The sequence below is a fragment of the Trachurus japonicus genome, chromosome 3 (assembly GCF_045865225.1).
Source record: "Trachurus japonicus isolate A0001 chromosome 3, Traja_1.0".
Lineage (NCBI taxonomy): Eukaryota > Metazoa > Chordata > Actinopteri > Carangiformes > Carangidae > Trachurus > Trachurus japonicus.
Genome location: NC_140909.1, coordinates 12,686,451 through 12,711,436, shown reverse-complemented (window position 1 = coordinate 12,711,436; position 24,986 = coordinate 12,686,451). Strand labels below are relative to the sequence as shown.

At 42.5% G+C, this 24,986-nt stretch overlaps 2 protein-coding genes across 2 annotated transcripts; both read left to right on the top strand.

Moving 5' to 3' along the window:
• Window positions 1–1,136: 1,136 nt before the first annotated feature.
• On the top strand, window positions 1,137–8,287 carry LOC146989687 (fibulin-7-like). The gene is made up of 8 exons (XM_085773098.1): window positions 1,137–1,331; window positions 3,925–4,084; window positions 4,177–4,347; window positions 4,804–4,929; window positions 6,361–6,543; window positions 6,638–6,775; window positions 6,976–7,111; window positions 7,272–8,287. The coding sequence occupies exons 1-8, from the start codon at window positions 1,263–1,265 to the stop codon at window positions 7,633–7,635; spliced, it is 1,347 nt and encodes a 448-aa protein (XP_085629224.1). The 5' UTR covers window positions 1,137–1,262; the 3' UTR covers window positions 7,636–8,287.
• Window positions 8,288–12,516: 4,229 nt separating this feature from the next.
• kif7 (kinesin family member 7) lies at window positions 12,517–24,561 on the top strand. Its single transcript, XM_085762503.1, has 20 exons — window positions 12,517–12,623; window positions 14,618–15,010; window positions 15,819–16,016; window positions 16,165–16,564; window positions 16,669–17,016; window positions 17,364–17,556; window positions 17,672–17,839; window positions 18,300–18,458; window positions 18,694–18,839; window positions 18,962–19,080; window positions 19,352–19,507; window positions 19,617–19,822; window positions 20,004–20,201; window positions 20,644–20,769; window positions 21,182–21,358; window positions 21,834–22,049; window positions 22,184–22,390; window positions 22,986–23,184; window positions 23,330–23,491; window positions 24,010–24,561. Exons 2-20 carry the CDS (start codon window positions 14,680–14,682, stop codon window positions 24,402–24,404), a joined length of 4,104 nt encoding a protein of 1,367 aa, XP_085618629.1. The 5' UTR covers window positions 12,517–12,623; window positions 14,618–14,679; the 3' UTR covers window positions 24,405–24,561.
• The last annotated feature ends 425 nt before the right edge of the window (window positions 24,562–24,986 follow it).

Here is a 24,986-nt window from a genome sequence, read left to right as displayed (position 1 = left end):
ACAGTCCGCTCTGGGTTCAGTCAGACATGGCCACCCACCATGATGATTTCTCAGGTAAATCCATATCCAGCTCCTTGCTGCATGAGTTACTCAGGAGTCTCAGCTTCACTTGTCATTACTCTCTGAACAACAGGATTTTTAACAGCAGCCACTGAGGAGAAAAGTCAGTCTGCATGATACATTATTTTTTTACAACAGTATAGTTAAGTTCAAACTCACATTTAGACACACTTTATTTAAACAATCACATTTTCCACACAGACTGTTTGGATCATATTTCACAATACAGACTGGTGTAAGAATGATACCCACTGTTGCTGCATAACTCAGCTATGACGTGCCAACTGTGAAGAGAGAGACATGTTCAAAAACAGCTATAGTTCACTGTTTTGATGTAGTGGTTGCGTGTGTGTGTATATAAATATATATACGTAGGTCTTTTTACAGCTGTAAATCACCATTGTTGTCAGCTTGGTAATAACATGAAGGAGAAGAATAAGCACACTGTGATATAATAGTTATGTCCAGTTTGGCCCTTTTGTGAGTGACCCAAGAGTAATTTGTGTGTTTTGTTCAGTCCAAGTAATGCACGGTCCAGAGATGCATGTGTGCATATATTCCTGTAGAGGGCACAGCTTCTCTGTCCATCACTGGATCAAATGCAGCACTCTTGACTTTAAGTTAAGTCTACAAATCAGTCACATAAATGGCTTTCTGATTTTCTTAAACAAAGCAACAACGAAAACAAACTGAGAGATGTTTTTGTCTTAAAAGTCTGATCTGTCAAACAGCAAGAGTATATTCGAATTCCTATGTTCTGAATTTGTTACCTTTGTTACCTTTTTTTCTTTGCATTTTGCAACAAACACAACATGGTCAAAGTGCTGTACAATAGTGTGTGTTCTCCAGGCCGACTATTATCTCATGCTGTTATATTGATCCAGCGAAAATTCAGTTTTCTCCCACTTCTCAGTAAACAAGATATAAACTAAGCTGCTTTGACCTCAGAGGAAGTGCGCTCCAAATGAAGTACAGGGATAATAATGTGGTCGCATTTTTCTTGAGGTCTCGGTTCCTGATTGGCTCCTGAGCAGTGAACCCAGCATTAGTTCACTGCAGCAGCTTTTTCCACAGCCAGCTGAGGTTTTTCTCTCACCTGGAGTCCCTGCACTCAGCGAGGGCTTGCTCACTCAAAGTTCACACTGTCTGCAACTCATACGGACTGACCGTCGTCTGTGCTTTGGATCGGCGTTAGTGGAAAGATGTTTGTGCCGGCTGCAGTTGTCATCACCATAGTGTGTTCCTGTTCACTCCATCCTGCTTTTGGACAGGTAAGTGCAACACACTGTCACTGGCCAATGAGCAGATGAATGAATGAGAATCACAGTTGGAGGTTTTGATGTAAATTACATTGTTTAATTGGACTAAGGCCTTGACGTGTTGAATTGAGGGGTTGCTGGGTTACAGTAATGTTGTGCATGGCTTAGAAGGATCTGGAAATCTGAATTACCTCCCTCTCTGCACTGCAGCACAGGTCCTACTCTGAATGTCTTTGATTAGTAAAACAGTGATTGTTTATGACAGACAAAACCCATGATTCACCCTCATATTGCGCTCAAGCAAAAGGAACATGATGCATTATATTAATATATTCAATATGTATGCTGTGCTGAACTGCAATATCAGCTGAAGAAAGCAACAGCACATCTGTGAATGACTATTTTGTTCTTTGCTTGTGTGTGTTTTTGTCTGAGATAAACAACATCGAGGTCACTGAGAGTGTCTGAGTGATGCTGTTGGTCTTGTCCTGCATATGTTACTGTTTATATACAGTACAGGCCAAAAGTTTGGACACACTCAATGCATTTCCTTTATTTTCATGACTATTTACATTATAGATTCTCACTGAAATTCCACTAATGAACCCTGACAAGGCACACCTATGAAGTGAAAACCATTTTCAGGTCAGGTTCACCTCTTGAAGCTCATCAAGAGAATGCCAAGAGTGTGCAAAGCAGTAATCAGAGCAAAGGGTGGCTACTTTGAAGAAACTAGAATTGGTGGGGGCAGAGATAGAGGAGGAGGAGGAAGAAGGAGAGGAAGAAGAAAAGAAGAAAGAGAAGACAAAGAAGGAAATACATGTTTTCAGTTATTTCACACTTTTTTGTTAATTCCACATGTGTTCATTCATAGTTTTGGTGCCTTCAGTGAGAATAAAGGAAACACATTGAATGAGAAGGTGTGTCCAAACTTTTGGTCTGTACTGTATATATGAGTATATATCTGTTTATGTTTGATATTAAACAGTCTTGTGCTGTAATCTTGAGCTCCTGTGCTGCATGCCTCACACACACTATGGTAACATCACCCCGCTAACATGAAGCCATGTGAAATGTCGCCTAGCACAGGTAGAAAGAGGCCTTTGACAACTACACTATAAACACCAGCCACCGCCCCCTGACTGACTGAAGTCTCTCCAAACCCGAGTTCGGTCCAAATCAGAAAGGTGTTTTCAACAAATATTGACTCTTCTTACATAACTCCTGCTGGAAGAAAACACTAATTGGTTGTCTGAAAACATGTATGAGAGGACGGGACAGAATGACGCTGTTGAATGAAGGAGAGTAATGAGGGAGAGGAACGTGGGTAGAAAACAAGTCGCTGCCACTCCGTTCGGCCAATAGAAAGCAGGGATTGTAACACAGGTGGTGTTTACGCTGAGGGCGTTTCTGCCCGACTGACCGACCCCGAGACTCTGAATTCACCACATCATATAGGGCAAGTGATTACCTGTAATGCAAGCTAAATAACTTTTGTTGATAGTACCCTCTTTCCTAAAATGACACATGGCAGTTACATAACCTTATATGAAGACATAGCAAGAATAGTATACTGGTTACTTTCAGAGACTGTTTTGGTGTTTATGACTGAGTTACAGTATCTAGTTTTTGAGAGAGAAGGAGGTTCCTGCTTGCAAATGGTGAGAAAACATACTCTGATCCTACTGCACATAACAGCCCAGCCTCTGTACTGTACCGGTCTCCAAGTGCACTTCCTCAGCAGACCTTCATTCACTGAGTCTGTTTTTGTTAACAACAAAGATTTCTTTTTTTAACTGTACTCTTAATTAAGGCATCTACTTGCATAATCGAGTAACAGGAATAGGTGTGGAAAGCCACTGGGTCGAGAGTAACATTTGGCATTCATGCATTGTGGGCACTGAAAAATACATAAAGGTGCAATTTATGTGAAGTGACCTTGAGACGTAATCATAAAAGTGCAGCGCAATCAGAGACAGAACGATGGACGTGCGAGAAACATAGTACAGCTTTTGTAAGGTCTACAGTAAGTACATTTTCTGGCTCGAACCAATCTACAGGTTGTAAAGATTCTTTGGTTGTAAAAAAAAAAAAAAAAAACAACTTTAGCTGTGACTCATGAATGAATAGAAATGGTAAAATGAATAAAAAGATAGTTCTCCAGCTAACACATCCATTACTTTGCTGACTTGTCTCTTTTTTGTGTGTACAAATATTTATTTTCAACTTATATGTGCCAGAGGAGAAGCTCTTCTATATTCATAAATTCACAGCTCTAAGAAAACTTACGATAACAACTTTTAAAGCAACGAGAACACTCTGCAGCTTTCAACATCCATTTACTAACACTGCGTAGTGCAGTACACTCCAAAATGCTGCTAAAGCTTCAGAGGGAAGTAGTGTTGACATAAATCACTTCTCATGTCAACATTTTCGAAATAAACTACTCATAATTATGTGATTACACTTTAATGAACTTCTCTTGTAGCAAAGAATTAAAATCATTTCTTTCCCACTGGAGATTTAAATAAGATTTGAACAAGCTGCTGTTAATTATTCATCTGTGTTTGATGCAGTTAGTCACCATCTCTGTTTTTTGCTCCAGGACTGTCCTAGCAGGCAGGAGATACAGGGCTCTCTGAAGCAGGTCCAGAAGCTGCTCTCCGCCCATGAAGCCTCCTACATGCAGAGTCTACGCAATCTGAAGAAGAAAATAAACTTATTGCAGAGCAACGCAGGGAGGCAGCCGACTAAAGCCGTCAACAGTGAGCAAAACATCCTGAGACTGATTTGTACGAATGTTGTCCTCGTGGTTCTTTTCTTTTATAATCACCTGCTGCTTTTTCCCCCCCAACAGACACCTGCACAAAACTGGACGGACCGGTCAATGGGAGAAAACTTGGGAAGTCTCACAGCGTGGGCCACGAGGTTCACTTCCTGTGCGACCCCGGCTATGAACTGGTGGGATCAGAGAGCAGAGTTTGTCAGGACGGCCTGAGCTGGAGCGGCCAGCAGCCCACCTGCCGAGGTGAGAGACCACCCTGGCCATCTTTTATCATGTTATCTAACCCACTGATCATTTTTACATCGCTGTCATCATCCTCTTTGTGACCACCCTCGCTCCTGCTCTCTATTGCCATTCCTCTTTTTGTGCATCATACATGTCACCAGCGTTTCTTTTTTACGTTGAGATACGTTTCATATGTGACCTGTGATCAGATTTCCCCCTTTATGTACTTTGGTCATTGTCCAGAGATCTTATTGAACGCCGAGACATGTGATATTCCAACCTCAGTGTCCTCAGAGCTTCCCCTTATACTTTGGCTGCACCTGTTGTGAGCTCATCTGCTCCACGTATTCCTTATTCTCTCTCTCCAACACATACATATATCATGATGTCAACCGATATTCAGTTGCATGTTCAAACGTAGCACCACCAGAGTTTCCTTGTGTAACCCTTCCCGTCCTTCCTTTTCCCCTTCAGACATCAATGAGTGTGCGTCCTCTCCGTGTCTGAATGGCGGGACGTGTGTGGATGAGGTGAACCAGTTCTCCTGTGTTTGTGCCAAAGGCTGGGCTGGAGCTACCTGTCAGAGTCCTCTGCCAACATGTAGGAATTACACACTCAGACCACACACACTTGATGAAGATACCTCACCATTTGACTGTCGTTCACATTCAGATAACAAATAACACTTCATGCACCAAACACTGCTTAAAAGTTGATATTATTTGAGACAACACTTTTCTATTGAGCATTTTTTTAGGCTGGTATCCAAATCCTCCCAGACTGTTAAAGGAGATTACATTGGCCACTGGTTTGGTTAGCCATTGCAAGCCAGTGCTGCATACCACAGTGTGGGTTTTTACTGAGCTCCAGCCAGAAGTCCAAGACAGTCCTGAATGAGTGGCAGTGGTCTGCTCCCTGATGTGGCCGGGGGAGTTAATGTACAAACAGAGACTGTGAATCTCTGGAGGCCACATAGTTTAGTTTTCTTTCTTTATTTAACATTCCCATGCAAACATACAATTTTGGTTCTGTAGGTTTGAGTTTGATTTGCCTTCTTGTTGGGCAAACAACAATTCATCATGTCACAACTTCGAAGTCACTCAGTCTAATAATATCTTATGATGGCTAGTATTTAAAGGGATAGTTCAACATTGGCAAATTGGCCCATTGCCATAATCCCTATAGTCATAGCAGTAGGTTTGTTACATTTAATTGTCAGTGCAAGCTATTTTTAAAACGGCGGAGCAGAGCCACGAGCTGCTCAGAGCTACGCTACGGAGGCTAATGGGATTGGAATCTTGGTTTCCCTCATCAAACTCATCAAATACACAATCCAACAACTCCAAAACGCTCTGGTGGACAAGTTGTGACCTGCACATTCACCACACTATGACATAATAACGTAAAGTTACAAAACAGAGTTGTTTTCGTGGTAAATTCATGCAAAACCACTGATGCATGTTCCTGTCGAGTGCAGTTTTTCGGCAAGCAGTCTCTGCATTTGCCTCTAAAACAACTTCATCTCATACTGTAGCGTGGTGAATGTGCAGGTCACAACTTGTCCATGAGAGCCTTTTGGAGTTGATGGATTGTGTATTCGATAAGTTTGATGAGGGAAACCAAGAAATCCCGTTAGCCTCCATAGCGTAGCTCTGAGCAGCTCGCGGCTCTGCTCCGCTGTTCTAAAAATAGCTTGCACCGACAATTAAAGGTAACGAACCTACTCCTAAAACTATAGGGTTTATGGCAATGGGCCAATTTGCCAAAATGTTGAACTATCCCTTTAAGAAGTTTCAAAGCTTTGCAGTCATGGGCGCATGGTTACAGATAAAGCTTTAAATATTTCAATGAATGGTATCTATACAGTCCAGGACATTTTTCAAAATGAAAAACTTTTCAGTCTTTTCAGTTCAACATCCATTACTGACCAGGGTGGACACCCACCTAATGCACTGGAGATATTACAACAGGGGATGACAGCATCGTCTACACAACTGCTCACTTCTTCTCTCTCCTCTCTTCCACATTCAGTCTTTGTTACCATGACAAACACCTCCGCAGCCACCTCTGCTGCTGCTGCTGCCTCCACCTTGCCAGCTGCCACCACTGGGCCCTTTGTTCGTCCATCACGTTGCACTACAGTGCAGGGGACCACCCACTGCACCTGTGAGCCAGGATACACCATCTCTGGCAGGGACAGCAGTACCTGCACTGGTGCGACTGATACCTTGCCCTGTAACCAAAATAGATGTGAACATTTATTGTCCATATAGGATGCTAACTGTGTGCTGTGTCTTGTTCACTTCAGATATCGATGAATGTGAGCTGTTCCATAATGGCCAGGCTGGAAAACTGTGTTTACATGCTTGCGTCAACACCCCTGGAGGTTACCGCTGCACCTGTCCTGCTGGGTACAATGTGACACGCGATGGACGTAGCTGTAAAGGTGAAGTCATGTTTTTATTTTATTTTATTTGCATTTAGCTTTGCAATATCTATAATTCAAATACAGCATTACATCAGGTATTCACAGGAAAGTTTCTGCATAGCAAATGTTGATAGAAAAAACACATGATAAATGACCCATTCACAAAAAGTTTTTGAATTGAATCATCAGTGTCTGCTTGTGTTGATATTTTTTCACAGACATTGATGAGTGTGCAACCAGACAAAACAACTGCACAAAGGATCAGATGTGCATTAATACGTATGGCGGCTTCCAGTGTGTCCGTGTGGACTGCCCCAAAATCCCTAACGCCACATATGTCAAGACGTCGCCTATGTGAGTATTATTCTGTATCGTTTTTTTTTTTAATGCAGAGTTCACTGCACTGAAATATGTTTTTCTAATTTGAAATGCATGGTCACCGTTGCAGACAACTTACTGGTTAAATTCAGCTACATCCTCCTCAGTTTTCACTTGGTCTTTTTCCTTTTTCCAGGCGTTGTGAACGTAACCCCTGTCCTGTCGACAACAAGGCATGTTCTCAGACCCCAAATTCCTTCTCCTACCATTACCTGGCTGTTGTGTCCAACCTGTCAGCCCCTCGCGTCATGTTCAGGGTCTCAGCATTGCGTCCAATGGGCGACACACTCCGCTTCTCTCTGCTGGGGGGAAGGCAAGCCCGGCGACACTTCACAGTCCAGCGTTCAGACCGCGTGACAGGTCAGCTGATGCTGGTCAGCCCGGTGCAGGGTCCTGCCGCTCTGGAGGCAGAAGTGGAGATGAGCGAGCTGGAGAGACGTGTCCAGCTGGGAAGGTACATCACCAAAATCACCATGTTTGTTTCCCAGTATGAGTTCTAGAAAGTGAGAGTGTGAACCCATTCATGAAACATGAGCATGGAAACTCTCAGAGAGCACAAAGGCAAAACAAAAGTCTGTTGTGTCTGGATTTACTTTTGTTGCATTGTGGTGACCATCTTTAAAGTCACCTGAGCTGTTTGCTGCAGCCAGATCTCAAAACTGTAGTAAAGTAAGACCTAGTGGCAGAACAACACCTGTCGTGCACAGCTGCATGTAATAAAGATTTTAGAATACGGGTTCTTCAGGGGCATTGGTGATAAGCTAAAGGAATGCATATAGGTCATGTATGGCTTGAGTATAAGAACATGAGTTTTGTATGGATTACCTAAAACATATTTATTGCACAAAGATTATTATTAATATTGTTATTATTATTATAGGAGGATATATAGAAGGGGAATGGTATTATGTATGAAGCATTAAACCAGCATTCAGCTGAAGGACACTTAACAAGCTGAACTAGTAAATATGTCTAACAGTCAACAAAGAAAGTGTTATTTTTGTAAATGATAGTCTGGCCATGTTGACATTATATACTGTATACAGAGACATGTAATCAGGATATGTGAGATGTTCTTTCTGCTATTATGTTTTATTTATGTTAAGTCAATTTTCCAGTGCAATCATTAAAACGCCCTGTAAACCATAAAAACTTCAGTCTCATTTTTTTTCCCCCCACAAATGCATAAAATATAGGGAAATACGGTTTGGTACAATTTGAGTGTTTAAATGTTATGCATTGCCTGCTGAAATATGCTGTAAGAGTAGTCATATGTATCATCAGCGATATGTGTGAGCTGTGCTTGTTTGAGAAACACGTCTTCTCATGCTGCACAGAGCGGTGCTGTTCGGCAGACAGGCAGCCAAAGACATGGCTGCTGAAAAGAGCCACTGTGTTCCTACAGTGCATGAATAACTTTAACTTTGAAATCTGCGAGCAGGTGACGTAAGTGTGATCATTTCTCTTTCACAAGGGAGGTGTGTATGTGGAAGAATTGAGGAGTTTTAGAGAAGTGTGATGAAATGTGTCACCTCTGTGCTGCACCAGCCACCCATCTGCTCCTCAGTGAAGTGAAGCGAAGTGAAGTGAAGGTTCGCTGGAGACAAACAGGACGTCTCTAGTTGCAGAGGGGGCTCCGGCCGAGACTCACCGACGACACCACCGACGGGGAGGGGGAGATTTAGCCACAGGATCCTAAAACAAGACTGTAGACTGAATCAAGATGCATAGAGATGGGGAAGCAGTGAGATGGCTGAGAGGACTGAATAGAGGACGCTTCGGGCCGGAGGCGCAGCCTTCATTGAAAACTGTCTGCACTACCACCCCAGAATATGACCTCTGACTACTCATGACTCAGACTCTCCCTCTTGTGTCTTAATGGAAAAAGTGGAGTTGAATCGGAGGCCATCCTCATGCCTGTCCCTGAGGGACCCACAAGAGGCGATGAATCACCATTAAGGATTCATCCAGACTCCTCCTTTTCTACTTGTGTCCCCTCTACAACTCCCTTTCATCTGCAGCTTATCCCCTCTGTGCTGTACCTCTGAATAGCTTGTGCAAGCTCCAGCCCAGTGCACACTTACACATACTGGGCTCTAAGAAAGTCAGCCTGTGAGAGCACCTGAGCTCCAGTGTTTTGTCTGTCCTGTTCACCTCACTGTCCTCTCTTTTCCTCCCCTCCTCTGCATTATCATATTACACCCACTCTCTCATCCCTGTGTCCCCTCTCCTCCAGCTCCAGCGTCCTGTCTCTACAGCTCTCCTTGTCTCCAGTGTAGCTCATTCACACCATGCAGATAACCCCCCCTCCTCCTCCTCCCTCCTCCTAATGAGTGCTGGCAGTGTGTACAGGACTGAAATCAATATCCTAATCTCATCCTAAGAAACCAGCACACTCTCTTTGACAGCAGCCTGGGTTATCATTGGTACTTAGTTTTGAAAGGAAATACCTTGGTCTCATCTGGAGTTTAAAGGAACAAAAGAGAGTGTGACTGAGCCTGCAGAGGCTCCCCACCCTGCAGATACCATGCAAAAGTCAGTTTGGCTCAGGGCCATGCAATGTGGGCATTTAGGTGAGGGCAGGGGTGTGGGAGAGGCCAGGAGCTGATCAGAGAAACAACACAACCTTGGATTAAGTTAAATCAAACTAAAACTCAAAGGATGTGCAACTCCCTTGCATCTCTGAGCTGTTTGTTGTCGGTCTTAAGAGATACAAGTAAGTTTATTATTGTGTCTGTGTCTTGAATGAGAATCGGTGGATGTTCATGTGCAAACTATGGTGTAACACTGCCCCCTGCTGATCACAGATGAGACATGGTGCACACTACAGCATTTCCCCCCGACCTTCTGTCACCATTGGTTATTGATAGGCCATTACAGCCAAACCAGTCGCATCTGTTTCTGTTGTGTGAGTGCTACAAAAGCTATTGCATCTTAGATATCACTGTCTGAATCTAAAGTGTAGCTACTGTGCAGACATTCACACTATAACTGGCTTCTGTTTTGTTTCAGAGACAAAGTTGTAGGCCTAGTTGTGTCTGTGTCTGTCTGGACATCACCCTGGTGACAAGTCACACTAAGGGTTCGATAACCCTCCAGGAGTCCGGATCACATCATTTCTATGTTGCCATGGCCAGTTAGACACCTGCCGTTCATTTCTCATCTTCCATCAAATCTGTAGCATCGTGGGACAGTGTGTCACCCAATATCGTGATTAGATCGACTCAATTTTTGTGCCAGAACATGCCTCTCTCTTCACATGACACATGATATAGGTGTTAAAGACAAATCAATAGTGGAGTGTGAGGGCCTGTTTTAGAAATAGAGAGATTTTGCACACTGGTCTGAAACAAGAACTGACAATAACCAAGACTTCTTAATTATTGTAAACAACGAGCTTTCATCAATTTGCATTTGCTCAAAAAACGTATGGTTCATAATGATAGAGCACAAAGGCACTGATCACTGATAACACTTATTTACCATAAAAGTGCCCACATTCATTGCTTAGCTATAGTGATTATTTGATCATCTGTGCTGTGGAGAGATGACAGATCTGGACAAAGCTGCAATGTATCTTTTAAAACACCGTATGTGTATATGCAGTATGTAAAACAGCACTGGATGAAGCTGCCATAATCACGCAATTGTCATCTTTATGTTTTTGTTTGATTTGTTCATTTGTTTTTTGGAATAAAAATTACTCCGCTGATTCAGCTGTCTTCATTCTCAGTCAGATGAAAATGAAAACAGAATAATTTTGCATTTTGGAAAATCAGGACATTTGGATTTGGAGCCTCGTTATTCTTGACATTCTTGGTCTTTAAACGGGGATGATGACATAGTGTTTTTAAAACAGAAGTGACAAGTCACAGCCTTAATTTTCAAAACGTTTCTCTTGTGTGGATAATCACAACACAGGGTGTTATTTGAAAACTGACTAAGCTGTTGCATAAAAGCTCCTGTTGTGATGACAGCTATTTCAGACTTATAATGGGATTTTACCTGCAGAGGTGGCCATGCACAGATAGTCCTGATATAAAAATGTTTTAGAATCACAGGTGGTTCCTCCTAAATCATAATTTTAGCTGCATTTTATTCAACATTTATATTAGCTTGTGATATTGCTGCAGCTTAGTTGCTCAATTACAACTCTCTGTAACCTTACTGTTTCGTTGTCTAAAACAGGGGTCTGACTTTAAAAAAAAAACATTTTTCAGGCCAAGAACCCCCAAACTGATGGAGAGATGGAGCAGGGACCCCTACTATATTAAAAAAAAAAAGTGTACCAGTACCATGTATAAACGTAGCTTGTTATTGTGCATTCAATACTAAGCTATTCAAATAATACACAGGTTCATATATTCATGTTTTTCTAAATGTGTAGGTACAAGCTACAGTGAGTATACAGTAGGCCTATAGGGTGGCTGTTCCTGCCATTTATAAACAGACCTTGTGAACTGATACCAATGCCAATCAGCAATGTCTGTCAACTGCATGATAACCATGCAGACAAGCTATTCAAATTGACTTTTTTATTTGAAGACCTGTTGAATAGGCTAAGTAATCGTGTGGGTAAATGTACCAAAGACTGCAGCCTTGGCAGGATAAGTTTTAACAAAACAAATCATTGGTAATCTACAAAAGTCAACAGAGAGCTAATTTGATGAATGGTGGTTGATTATTTATTTTATTTTTTAAACTTTTAAACTTATAGCCTACATTGTTTTATGTTTGTTTTTCCTACAAGTTTTTTTTTTTTTTTTCCAATCTGTGCAGCCATGAGGCTCTGCAGAGGCCAGGCCCAGTTGAATAAAACATTGAAAGTAATGGGGAGGCATCAGACAGGTTTATGTGAAGGGTGTCAGGAGGAGGAGTCAGTGGAGCATGTGGTTCTGAGGTGTAGAAGGTATGAGAGGCAGAGGGAGGTGATGAAGAGCAGGATCAGGGAGTTAGGGGTGCAGGAAATCACGCTAAAAGGATTACTGAGTGAGAGGGCACAGGTTAGAGTTTTGTTATGTTATTTAAAGGAAACAGGGGTGTTTTATAGAATTTGATGGATAGGCAGGAATAGAAGGTAGGGTATTGATGACAGCTGTAGGGAGTGCAGGATGAGGGTGTTTATTTTTATTTTATTTTATTTTATTTTATTTATTTTTTTATTTATTTTTATTTTTATTTTTTTATTTCTCTATGTATGATATGGGGGTAGAATGTAAGTCTTGTCTGGCTCACACTCCAGAACAGAAGGTGGCGGTAATGCACCAAAAAGCTGGATGCCAACCGCCGTAAAACGAAAAGAAGAAGAGAAGAAGAAGAAGAGGCCAGGCCCAGACTTGGGGCTCCTCCTCCTCCTCCTCCTCCTCCTCCTGCTGCCTGTGGCTGCCCCTCAACTTCCACTCAACTAAAAAAAAAAAGAGAGAGAGGAAAAAAAAAAGTCTCCAGTGTTATCCTGAATCCACGGACTAAACTTCTGCCTCATTAAAAAGTAAGTCGCGTTGACTGTTAGCGGTCAGAAAAGTTCACCCAGTCTCATTCCAGCTGTTGAACATGACCAGTTTGTCCTCCAGATGTGGATTTGCAGCCTCCTCCTCCTCATGTTGTTGGTTGTTGTTTGGACTGCAGGCTAACAGGCTAGCTTTAGCTTAGCCGCAGGGATCTCTGGGCAGAAAAAGGGACGACATCTCTGCCGTTTTTAAATACTCGGGGAAACTTCTTGTTACAGACGCATTAGAGAAGACAACATGTGTGTTTTTTATTATTCGTTTTCTTCTCACGAATAACATCGCTTAACACATTTAACATCTAAGTTAGTTCGGCCGTGAGCTAACGTTATCTTGCTGCTAACATGGTCAGAAACTGTTATTAACTTTACAGAAACCGTGAACTGTGAAGATAAAGTTTAATAACGTGTCTGTAGGAAAATAAATCCTTGTTATCTCGCGGTTCAGATAATATATTATCAAGTATCCTTGCTTTTATTGTTTGAAGTAGGCTATGTGTAGCTACTAAAGTTTAAGATTACTATAAAGTTAGTTAAAAGTTTTTTTTTCCTGCTTTATTGACAACACCACAGGAGTGCATGGATAAATACAGACAATGATAAGTGTATACAACATTAATACACAAACATACAATCATAAATAAGACAAAGAGAGAGAAACTTTTTTGTTTTCACAATCACACATAGAGGAAATATATTGTTTAACACACACAGATAGTTCCAGAAAATGTGGCTTCTTACCTGAAAATTTAGATTTGTGTACCGGTATGTAAAATGTGGATAAAACAATTCATTAAAACAATAATCAACAAACAAATTAATCAAGAAAAACTGGGATTTAGTTTCTTATCAAATTCAGTGTAGCCAAACAGAAAATTTTTACAGCATAAATTAAACGGGGTAAATATGATCACTGATAAAACATGCCAGTTTGCTGCAGAAGTTAGTTAAAAGATCCATGTGTGGTGCTACCTCACGGTGCTGCTCATTAGTAGTTGGACCTCATCTCTGAAGGTGTCTCAATTGAAAATGTGTGTTTGTTTGCAGCGAAGCGTCGCAACACCAATGTAATGTGTGCAGCATCACATTTTTTAAAATAGACTTAAATTATTTGTCACGTCCTGGGATGCAACCACCTCGTGCTGCAATGGTTGATCGATTAACCTTGTGAAAAACAAAATAAATTCTCTGGTTAATAATGTCAAAACATCCGAAGGTCCCAGGTTGTTAATTGTGAGGATTATCCTTGTCTGTCTTGATGTGTTAGGATTTTAAATTGGTGGTTGGACAGAACTAGACAAATACCCCAGGTTAATGTCACAGACTTTTTCTTATTTATTGATTACAATATACTGATTAAGTTATTTATTGAATCAGAAGTTCAGGAATTGTCCAGCAGATCTTGATTTTGCAGCCCAGTATAATCTCAGGGTGCAGCGTTACAAGTACAAGACAGCCACGGGAGGATTAACGCCCTTATAAGATACCTGGACATCCTTAGAAACAACTAAAGTTCAAGTTTCATGTGTTGTTTTGATCAGTTTTGGGGGATTACAGCTCACCTCCTGACCGTGCACGTAGTCCATCTCACCAGCTCTGTCCACTGGAGATGTGTTTCATACAATAACAAATAAATGAGGCAACAAATAAGTTTATAAAAACAAAACTTTTTTTTTTTTTTTAAAGAAAGGTAAAGTTGAGAGGGTTTTTTTTCTTGTGCTGTCATTTGTACTTTTCAACTACACTCTCTTTAAGCATTTTTCATGCAGTTATCCAATATAGCCAATCAGGTATAAGTTTGTTTTTGAGGATATTTCCATAGCACAAAATAAAGTGTGTTTTCAGCTGCCATTTCCGTTGGTTGCATCATATTATCAATCACATCCTCAGTGATGGTTTATTTCACCCTTCAGCCAGACAACATGAGATACTGAAAACAAAAAAAACTGCTGGTGACAGATGATTTTTGTCTCCTGCAGTGCTCCAGAGATGATCAATACATGACAGAGGACCAGAGAGGAGCTCCAGCAGCACAGCCGAAATGTCTCCCAAAGTGCCTGGTGGCCAAGGCAAGGGAGATTACTCTGCTGTGCAAGTAGCTGTTCGAGTGCGACCCCTGCTGCCTAAAGAGCTTCTGCACTGCCACGAGAGCTGCATCACTGCAGATCCTGAGCTGTGTCGAGTTACTCTGGGCCATGACAGACACTTTCTTTGTGACTTCCTGTTTGAAGAGTCGTGCTGTCAGGAGGAGGTTTATTCTGTGTCCGTCCAGCCGCTCATAGATGCCTTCTTCCAAGGATTCAATGCCACAGTTTTTGCCTATGGCCAGACAGGCTCAGGCAAGACCTACACCATTGGAGAAGCAAATATCTGTAAGTTAGTTATTTCCTTTTTTGTGCCTTAAAGGGATAGTTCAACATTTTGGCAAATTGACCCATTGTCATAATCCCTATTGTCATAGCAGTAGGTTTGTTAACTTTAATTGTTGGTGCAAGCTGTTTTTAGAACGGCGGAGCAGAGCCGCGAGCTGCTCAGAGCTACGCTACGGAGGCTAATGGGATTTTTTTTTTTTTTGGTTTCTCTCATCAAACTCATCAAATAAATACACAATCCAACAACTCCAAAACGCTTTGGTGGACAAGTTGTGACCTGCACATTCATCACGCTATGAGATAATAACTAAACATTACGAGACTGAGTTGTTTTTCATGCAAAACCGCTGATGCCCGTTCCCGTCATGGACAGTTTTTCGCCAAGCAGTCTCTGCATTTACCTCTAAAACAACTCCGTCTCGTAACGTTCTGTTATTATCTCATAGCGAATGTGCAGGTCACAACTTGTCCACCAGAGCATTTTGGAGTTGTTGGATTGTGTATTTGATGAGTCTGATGAGGGAAACCAAGAAATCCCATTAGCCTCCGTAGCGTAGCTCTGAGCAGCTCACGGCTCTGCTCCGCCATTCTAATAATAGCTTGCACCGACAATTAAAGGTAACAAACCTACTGCTATGACTATAGGGATTATGGGCCAATTTGCCAAAATGTTGAACTATCCCTTTAACATTGTGTGAAACAAACTATAGTTCATCAGTGTGGACAAATGTACCTTATGCACACAAAATCAAAGAATGGCTAAACTAGTTGCTGCTTGCAGTTAATGTTGTTTTGGTTGCGTTTGTAGGTTCCTTCAGAGATGAGGAGCAGGGTATCATCCCCAGGGCTGTAGCGGATGTCTTCAAGCTGCTAGATGAAAATGACCTCACAGACTTCTCTGTCCGAGTCTCCTACCTGGAGGTCTATAAGGAGGAGTTCAAGGACCTCCTGGAGGTGGAGACAGCCAGCAAGGACATCAACATCAGAGAGGATAAAGGCAACATTGGTATGGGACACCACTCTGGGCGTTTTGTTGAAACATGTATTATTTCTATGGATATTATATGTGTATGTATTTTGATGTTTATAACGATTTTCTTGTGAATGGTTTGTGTGTTTATTTATGTTTTCCCCTTGTGTTTGTCATTTCATAGTCCTGTGTGGTGTAAAGGAGTGTGAAGTGGAGGGACTTGACGAGGTGTTGAGTTTACTGGAGTCAGGAAACACAGCCAGACACACCGGTGCAACCCAGATGAATCCAAACTCCAGCCGATCGCACACCATTTTTACTGTGTACATGGACCAGCGCAGAGGAATTTCACGACTGTACGGGACCGCTGCAAGTTCTGGACCACAGATGCTGTCTTCCAAGTTTCACTTTGTTGACCTGGCAGGGTCAGAGCGCATCTTACGGACAGGGAACACTGGAGAGAGACTAAAGGAAAGCATCCAGATTAACAGTGGTCTTCTGGCCCTGGGAAATGTCATTGGGGCGCTGGGGGACCCGAAGAGGAAAGGCTCCCACATACCATACAGAGACTCCAAAATCACAAGGTACAGTTTGAATAAATTCATGAGATACTCAACCATAGCATTGTAACAGAAGTTGTTGTTAAATGTCAGCTTGGATTCATTTCTTTAATTCTCATTTCACCTAGGATCCTCAAAGACTCTTTAGGTGGAAATTCAAAAACGTTGATGATTGCCTGCATCAGCCCGTCTTCCTCAGACTTCGATGAAAGTCTGAACACACTCAACTATGCCACGAGGGCCAGAAACATTCAGAACCGGGCAACGGTCAACTGCAAGCGCGAGCCAGATCGTGTGGAAGGGCTGGAGCAACAAATCAAAGCGCTGCGCAGAGCCCTTGAAAACCGCCAACGTTCAGAAACCCGCATCATCTCTCACGCCGATCCCCACAGGAGGCCTCGACTTGGAGAAGGAGACATCAGTCGACTTCAGGCCCAAAGTGCACACTACAGGACCTGCACGGACACTGCTTACAGGTATAAGCGCATTCACTGAACATGATGAATGTGATGTTAAAGATTTTATCTGTGCCATTAGGGTGCAACTTTTTTAACGATTTGACAGCTACATTTTTAAAATAAAATGTATTGCATGTATCCTGGATATCATTGTTTTATTAATTTGTGAATTATTAATCATACATTGAATTTACATCACACAAGTCCATGATAATTATGCTAAAATGCTGGCTAAACTGATGTTTTTGTACTAGAGTGGAGTGTGCTTTACTCCACCATCTTCTTGGACATAATTTATATACTATGTTGTAAGTTTAAGATGCATAACGGCTTCCCTGAATCCATATGTTGCTGCTATATGTCAGGTTACTGCGGGAACTGCAGAGTGAAGGGGCTCTGACTGCAGAACAGAGTCTGAGAGTGAAGGAGTGGCTGTGTTCAGTGGAGGAGGAACGAAGCGGACTGACCACAGCCTCAGGACCAGACAGCGGTATTGAGAACAGCTCCACTGAGGACAGTGTAGCGCTGAGGAGGGGGAGACCTACTGTAAGAAACCAGGTATGTCTCTTCAACTCTAATCACTATTTCACAATTAATAGTTATTCCTAAAAGACCACTTTTAGGAAATTAGTCTTGTGGTACTAATCTGTCAATAAATGTGATTTGTTACCAGGATCCAGAAGCTGCAGAGGAGCGGTGGAGCAACGAGCAGGAAACTGATAAAGATGGAGAGAAGGAAGATTGTGTTGTCCAGCTTCAGGCTCAGATTCAGCGGTTGGAGGGAGAAAACACAGACTTTTTAGCAGCTCTAGAAGATGCTATGGAGCAATACAAGCAGCAGGTAAGACACGCTTAAACTTTGCCCATATTCATTCTTTCTTTCTTTATTTATTTCTTTCTTTCTTTCTTTCTTTCTTTCTTTCTTTCTTTCTTTCTTTCTTTCTTTCTTATTATTTTTTTATCTACCTTTTTATTGACATTCTGCAACAAATATGACATGTACACCCATTTCAATTATTGATCATATAGAGTATCAGCATGAATGTCCTTTTTCTGGTAATAAAAGAACATAAGAACATAACAAAAACATTAACATGAAGTTAAACAAGTCAAAGTCTGGCCTGCGTGGTGTTATATAGTCACATTCAAAGAGAAACTGTCAATGAAAAACTGAACGGCACATCCAGAATATTAGAATAGATATTCTCCCTGGAGAACTGCCATAAAGCTCTGTATTATTTGACTGCATTTTACTGTTTGATTATCTGTTTATTTTTTTAATTGTCTTCTTTCTGTTACAGAGTGATAAGTTACAGGAGCAACAGGACCTGATAACTGAGCTGCAGTATCAGCTGTCTACCCTCGGACTGATGGGACTGGGCCTTAACCTGAGATCGAGGCCGCACACGGCCCCTATGGGCTCCATGCAGCACAGTCAAAACGGAGGTTCATACAGACAGGTAGCCACCCAGCACAGCTAGATTTTCATGGTCTTGAAAGTAAAATTGAATGCTTGGGAAAAGTACTTAAACCTACACATTGATTGGTTCTCTAGTGGTAAGATATGGAGGTGCACGTTACTGGGATTAACAAATGCTAAAGTTGCCATGTCCTAGAGTGTCTGTCTTCTGCTGCTCCAGTAGATGTCGTAGCCTGCTTTTCTCTTGATGTGTGGTTTTGTATGTGTTGCCACAGATGAGTCCAGTGGGCTACCTTGGTATTGGGCCTTGTGGCGATCAAGATGGTAACATCTGTGAGGAGCAGGGGATGCTGGGAGGAGCAGACATGCTAGACACGGATGAAGAAAGCGGTTACTCCAACCTCAGCCAGGAGAGACGCAAGTATGTTCTGTGTAGCAGACTGCTGAAACTATTTAAAATGAGCTTTAATAAAAATGAACACTGCACACATAAAGAGCAGTCATTCTGAAGTGTACATAATGTAATATTCATGATCCTATTAGGCAGGTGAATCTGACCTGGACTAGAAGGGACATGTTGTCGGGAGGACTAGCAGCTGCTGGTAGAGGGCCAGCGTCTCAGCCACCTGAGCCCAACCACAGATGTTTAGCCAGGAAAGGATGTAAGTCTAGAATAGAGAAGTGAAGCTCGCCATGGGACGTCAATTTGGAAAAAATCTCCATGTAAGTGAATGGGAGTCGAAATAAAATTTTAAGTCCTGATCACTTCCATGGAGATTTTTCCCGAATTGAGGTCCCATGGCAAGCGTTAACTTCCTGCTTCCACTGAGGCTCTCTGTTCCCATATGCACCTAAAGTAACCAATTACTATATTCAGATATCCAGTGTTTCATTATATCAACATGTTGTGTACTCTCTCATTTTGCTGCACAGCCAACTCCAGTTCTGGGGAGGCATCTGTACGGGAAAGTCTGAAAGGTTTTGAAGGTGGTTCCGAGTTGGGTCTACTTCAGGCACAGCAGAAGATCAGGGAGCTTTCGGTCACCATCCGCATGAAGGAAGAGCTCATCAAGGAGCTGGTCAAAACAGGTAGTGTTTGCAATCACTTCACACTTTGTTGCAGCTCTTCCAGTTAAAAAAAAAGTTCTCCTCTGTGTTTTTTTATGAATCAGTTGTTTTTGTTTTCTGCCTGTTTTAGGTAAGGATGCTCAGGCTCTGAACAAGCAGTACAGCCACAAGATCACGGCTCTGGAGAGTGAAGCTGTGCAGGCTCGACAGGAGCTGCAGGAGGCTCAGCGGCAGCTGCAGGAACTAGAGAGGCAGGAGAGGGAGATCAGCGCCACAGACAAGACCAGAGCACAGGAATGTCGGAGGAAGATAGCTGCTGCTCAGAGCAAAGTGCAGGTTTGTGTTAAGCATAACAACACATGAACAACTGATAGCTAAATAAATAAAGTCATATGATTCCAGTCGTACACCAACAGTACGTTTTTATGTGTGTTCTTTCGACTAAGTAACAAAAACACACTTCCTCTTAATATTCATCTTAACATCAAAGAGAAAAAAAATTCTGGTCATGTTTTAGGTTCTTAGTCAACGTCAGAGGGATACCGCCCGTCTAGCTAACCTGCCGGCACAGAGTGAACGTCGTGTGTTGGAGCTGGAGCGCAGCGTCCAGTCGATGAGGCAGCAGCAGGAGCAGCTGCAGAGGCGCCTGCGTCAGGAAAGTCAGCAGAAACGACGCCTGGAGACCGAGATGCAGCGAAGGACACACAGAGTCAAGGTGCCACTGTCACACTGAGAGGGAACATGGCTCAATTATCCATTTTTACTGCAAAGACACATTTAAAAAAAACATGGATTTACTTAGTGCCCCACCTAATTAAGCAGTTTTGGTCTTTTGTGACACTGATGTTGTGATTGTTTTGATTGGAAATGTATAAGCTGTGATGCCATGTTGCTTGATAGTTGAGGTTTGCAACAACTGAAATTTTTGATAATATATATACCATTACTTTAACCAACTAATATCTCGTAGTGTATCCTGAAATTGTGAAAACATGTAGCTATTATTATTTCTCTTTACATGGAAGAGTTCAAAAGTTTGGGAATGGTCTTAACGAAAACAACAGTACAGAGTGCCAAAGGCATTTAGGAACTTTTGATAGAAGTAGTTTTTCCTTTGAACTTGTCCTGTAATTCATCTTTTATCCCCCCCCCCACAGGAGCTCGAGATAAAGAATGAGCAGCAGCAGAAGATCCTGAGGATAAAGACAGAGGAGATTGCAGCCTTCCAGAGACAGAGACGTAGCGGCAGTAACGGCTCCGTCATCTCACTGGAAGAGCAACAGGTGCAAAAAAAAACTAAAATAGCATGTGAATTGTTAATTTGACATATTGTCCTTCAATGGGTTAGTTTTGATTAAAATCTCCTTCTGATTTTAAATAATTTGCTAGTTGTACTTGTCAGCCACCTGGACATTGTAGTCATAGAGGTACTTGGTTTTGCAGTTTCTGACCCAGTTAAATTTTTGTGAACGCGGCCAGCAATTTCTTGCATAGTGTAAAATACAAATATTGTGTACAAGATAGTAAATTAATTCTAGTGTAAATTGCACATGATAACTGAGTACTTTTGCTAAGAGCTAACATTTCCAAGTGATGAGAATACTGTTTGATGTAAAGAATAAAAAGACATTAGTGTCTAGTGTCTTTTGGTTTTGTGTGTTAATCTTTTCTGTGTGCTTTACTTGCTTTGAGCAGAAGATTGAAGAACAAAAACGCTGGCTGGATGAGGAAATGGAGCGGGTACTGGGACAGAGGAGAGGACTGGAAGATCTGGAGGGAGAGCTGACTAAACGGGAGACGATCCTGGCAAAGAAAGAAGCTCTGCTGCAGGAACGCAGCGGACTGGAGACAAAGAGGCTCCGGTCCAGTCAGGTATTAACAAACTGCCATCACTGCAATACCTGAGGGGAAAGATGCTTTGACGTGTCTCTGGGAAAATGGTTAAGATAACATTTAGGCAAAAGCTTTGCAAAATATGTAGGAATGAATTGAGTTGGTGTGATGTGTGTGTGTGTGTGAAGTGATGGTTTATAGACAAAACACACAATAATAATAACACAGTAGTGAAGAGCCACATAGAAAGAGTTTTTCTCATATCACAGAAAAAAAAACACTTGCAAAATAGTTTGGATTGGACAAACCAATAAGTGTTCAACTGAATGAAACATGTTTTGCAGCTGACGCAACCCTGTAGTGCATTGTCAAGAATGCCACCACCAAGTTTTGTTAAACTCTTCTCATTAGTTCCTTCATATGACTGTGTGACCTCTGTTTCCAGCAGCATTTCTTTGAAATCTTCCAATTATTCTCTTCTTTGAAATTTTATCTTAAATATTGCTCCCTGCAGGCCCTGAGCAAGGACCTGGCGACACTTACGGGGCGGATTGAGTCACTTGAGCACGAGCTAAGTGAGAGGAACGGCCTCCTTCGCAGCAGCAGTGCCCAAGACTCTCAACAGATCCGCCAAGAGATCTCCAACCTGCGTCAAGAGAAAGACTCACTGCTTAAACAGCGAGTGGAGCTGGACGATAAGCTGCGGCAGGGCAACCTGCTCTCACCTGAGGTCAGATACGACTCTGGGATCTCATGACAATTCTGAGAAGCAATAATGTGGCCTTAATTAGTCCTCACTGTAATATCGCTTTTGCGTCTGAATGTCTGTGCTCAAATTGTCATTGTTCCCTGTGCTGTTATCAGGAGGAGCGGACCGTCTTCCAGCTGGACGAGGCCATCGAGGCCCTGGATGCAGCCATCGAGTACAAGAATGAGGCCATCACTCAAAGGCAGAGGCAGCTGAGGGCCTCCGCCAGTATGCTCTCCCAGTGGGAGATGAATCTTATGGCCAAACTCAGTTACCTGTCGGCCTCTGAGACCAGAGCACTGCTGTGCAAGTACTTTGACAAGGTGTGTTCTGTCACCAGCTTCAGTTTGAACTGTTTTTACCGTTTCCTCACCTATTTCAGCGTTTACATGCACAGCTTAATCGAGCTATGCTCAAAATTCGATTTTGGCATCTAATCGGACATCTGTCCTTGTCCCAGTTTACATGCAACTGAGAAAATCGAATTAACTGACGGGAACGTGTCCTCCTCCTCAACACCAGGTGGCGATTATGCATCGTTCAGCGGGTTAATATGGCCCATTTTCCGGTTGACCTATTCGCCACCAGGCAGCAGACCGGCATTTTCGAACAACAGCAAGATGGTTAATTGTACAGTTTTGTTCATCTCGTACGTAATGTGCGCGTTACTTATTGTGCAGATAAGGTGCATGCTGTCCCTCGTGGTCCGTAATGTGTAATGCGACAGCAATAGCTTCTGCGACCGGCTTTCTTGGATGTTTTTGTCCCGGGGTCTACATGCACTCAGTTGTCCAGTTATAGTCGGATTAGGGCAATAATTCGGTTTTCTCAAGCGTCATGAAAACGTACTGACTGTGAAACTGTCTCTCAGACCTTTACACCCAAACTCACCTGTCAGTATGCTGATGTTTTCTGTAGGTGGTGTCTCTACGAGAGGAAGAGCGTAAGCTGCAGCTTGCCCTGGCCGAGCTGGAAATGCAACTGGACGAGCAGCAGAAGCTGGTGCTGTGGTTGGAGAACGCCCTCGATCGCACGCAACTCGACACAGATCGCCGGCTCACACAACAGCAGAAGGAGCACGAGAGGAGCGTCCAGCTCCTGCTGCAGCAGTGTCGAGGTGCAAGCACACATTTGATCTACTTGCTTGCATATCTTATATATTCTTTATTTGTCTCATCTGATAATTAGCCATTAGAAGTGATAAATAGTGATAGTTGTGCTATCTCATTCAACCATATGTTTGTGTCCTCCTGCCCCCACAGAGCAAATAGACGAGGGCTTGGCAGGAAGGCAGCGACAGTATGAGGGATGGATCCATAACCTCAGCAAGGAGCTTAACCACTACAAGGCCGCTAATGTGGAACTAAGCAACAAGCTGAGGGAGCTCTGTGGTTCAGTCGGCCAGCCAAAGGAGCATGCTAAAGGTACATTTATTCAAACCATTAAGTTTGTTGAGGCTCCCCTCATTTACAACACGAAATGAGTCATTGTCAAAAATAATCACACTTCCAAAGCAAACAGGAGTAGACATAAGTAAACATCAAATCAAATTACCTTTAAATATAGATGGAGTATCTCATCTATTTATGTGCTGCCATGTCACTAGCTCAGTTGCTTTTGCTACAGCACTGAGGAAATTGTTCATATGCTTAAATAACCACAAGATTGCAGCTAATTATTGTTTTCATTATCTACAAATGTTGAGTAATCAGCTCCTCATTTTGTCTATAAAAGAACAGAATCCATAAGAGGTTCCCATCAAGTTCCCACAGCCCAAACATCAGTTTATAGTTAGAGCGACAAAAAAACAAAAACAAAATCATATTCACATTTGTGAGTACAGATTGTGAGTACTGCTCTTACTTTTGATATACTGAAAGATTGTAAGAGCAAGATCTCACTGTTCCTTCTACCTCTTCTCTTGACGTGTGTTGTCTTCCAGTCGTGGCCTCTGACGGTAAAGCGGCTGGAGCTGGCAGCATGGAGAAGCTGAGTCGCTGCTCGGAGGACGGCCCAGGAGGCAGAGGCGTGGGGCCGCCTGACAAACCTCCGAGGTCGAGGGAGGAAATGCGAGAGCTGGTGAACACCCCGCTCCCGTCCACGTGGAGACGCTCTTCCCTTCCCATAGAGGAACCTGCTGTCATGGAGGAACTGTGGCTTCGAGCAGCCGGGGACATTCCCGTTAACCGCGTTGTTCAAACTGGTATGGGGTCCTGGGCTGGGCAGACGTCCCTGCCTGTGGTCAAATCCCGCCGAGAGTCGCGTCGCCCCAGCCTCAACATTGGACCACTGGCTTCAAACAATGCATTAATTGATGTACGGAAGAATCCTGTCTGAAAATCATTGTATTGCTACTTAAAGACCATTCATGTAGATCTTATTCTGTGGTTTCTGAAAGACTGAGTTTTATACATTTTTAGTTTTTGTATTCCAATTTTTGTACTTGTATATAAAGTTTTGTAATAAAAACAGACACCCACTGATTTTACACGAAGCACTTTGACTAAAGTAAAGTTTATGTTTTCATTTCATACAGTAACTGGTAGGTTGATGGTCTTAACCATGAAAGTCAATAAGACATGAATTATTTGCATCATTACATTTTGAGGTTCTTGCTCTGTAATCAAGTATTAAGTCTTTTGACCTTTTTGCAGCATTTTATATTAAATAGTTTCTGCGCTCCATGATCACCTGGCCTGTGTTTTCATTTCTCGTGACGGAAGTGCTTTTTTTCTGATGCAGTCGCCTCTTTTCTAAACCTGTGGGCGTTGGCGTGGATTTCAGCTCTTATCAGTGGGGTGGAGGTGGTTCTACGAGTCTACAGCTCACTGCCCCCCCCTCCACCCCCACTACACCTTTTCACCAGCATCCAAAACCACACAATGGGTTAAAAGAGAAATGTAAGTGGCTTTTGTTGTC

What these genes read in the sequence shown, in the direction of transcription:
- LOC146989687 (XM_085773098.1), top strand. Translation starts at nt 1,263, where the DNA reads ATGTTTGTGCCGGCTGCAGTTGTCATCACCATAGTGTGTTCCTGTTCA. An exon ending in TCCATCCTGCTTTTGGACAG is followed by an intron (nt 1,332 to 3,924) that starts GTAAGTGCAACA and finishes TTTTTGCTCCAG; the next exon opens with GACTGTCCTAGCAGGCAGGA. An exon ending in TATGTCAAGACGTCGCCTAT is followed by an intron (nt 7,112 to 7,271) that starts GTGAGTATTATT and finishes TCCTTTTTCCAG; the next exon opens with GCGTTGTGAACGTAACCCCT.
- kif7 (XM_085762503.1), top strand. Translation starts at nt 14,680, where the DNA reads ATGTCTCCCAAAGTGCCTGGTGGCCAAGGCAAGGGAGATTACTCTGCT. An exon ending in ACGGAGGTTCATACAGACAG is followed by an intron (nt 18,459 to 18,693) that starts GTAGCCACCCAG and finishes GTGTTGCCACAG; the next exon opens with ATGAGTCCAGTGGGCTACCT. An exon ending in CTGCTCAGAGCAAAGTGCAG is followed by an intron (nt 19,823 to 20,003) that starts GTTTGTGTTAAG and finishes GTCATGTTTTAG; the next exon opens with GTTCTTAGTCAACGTCAGAG.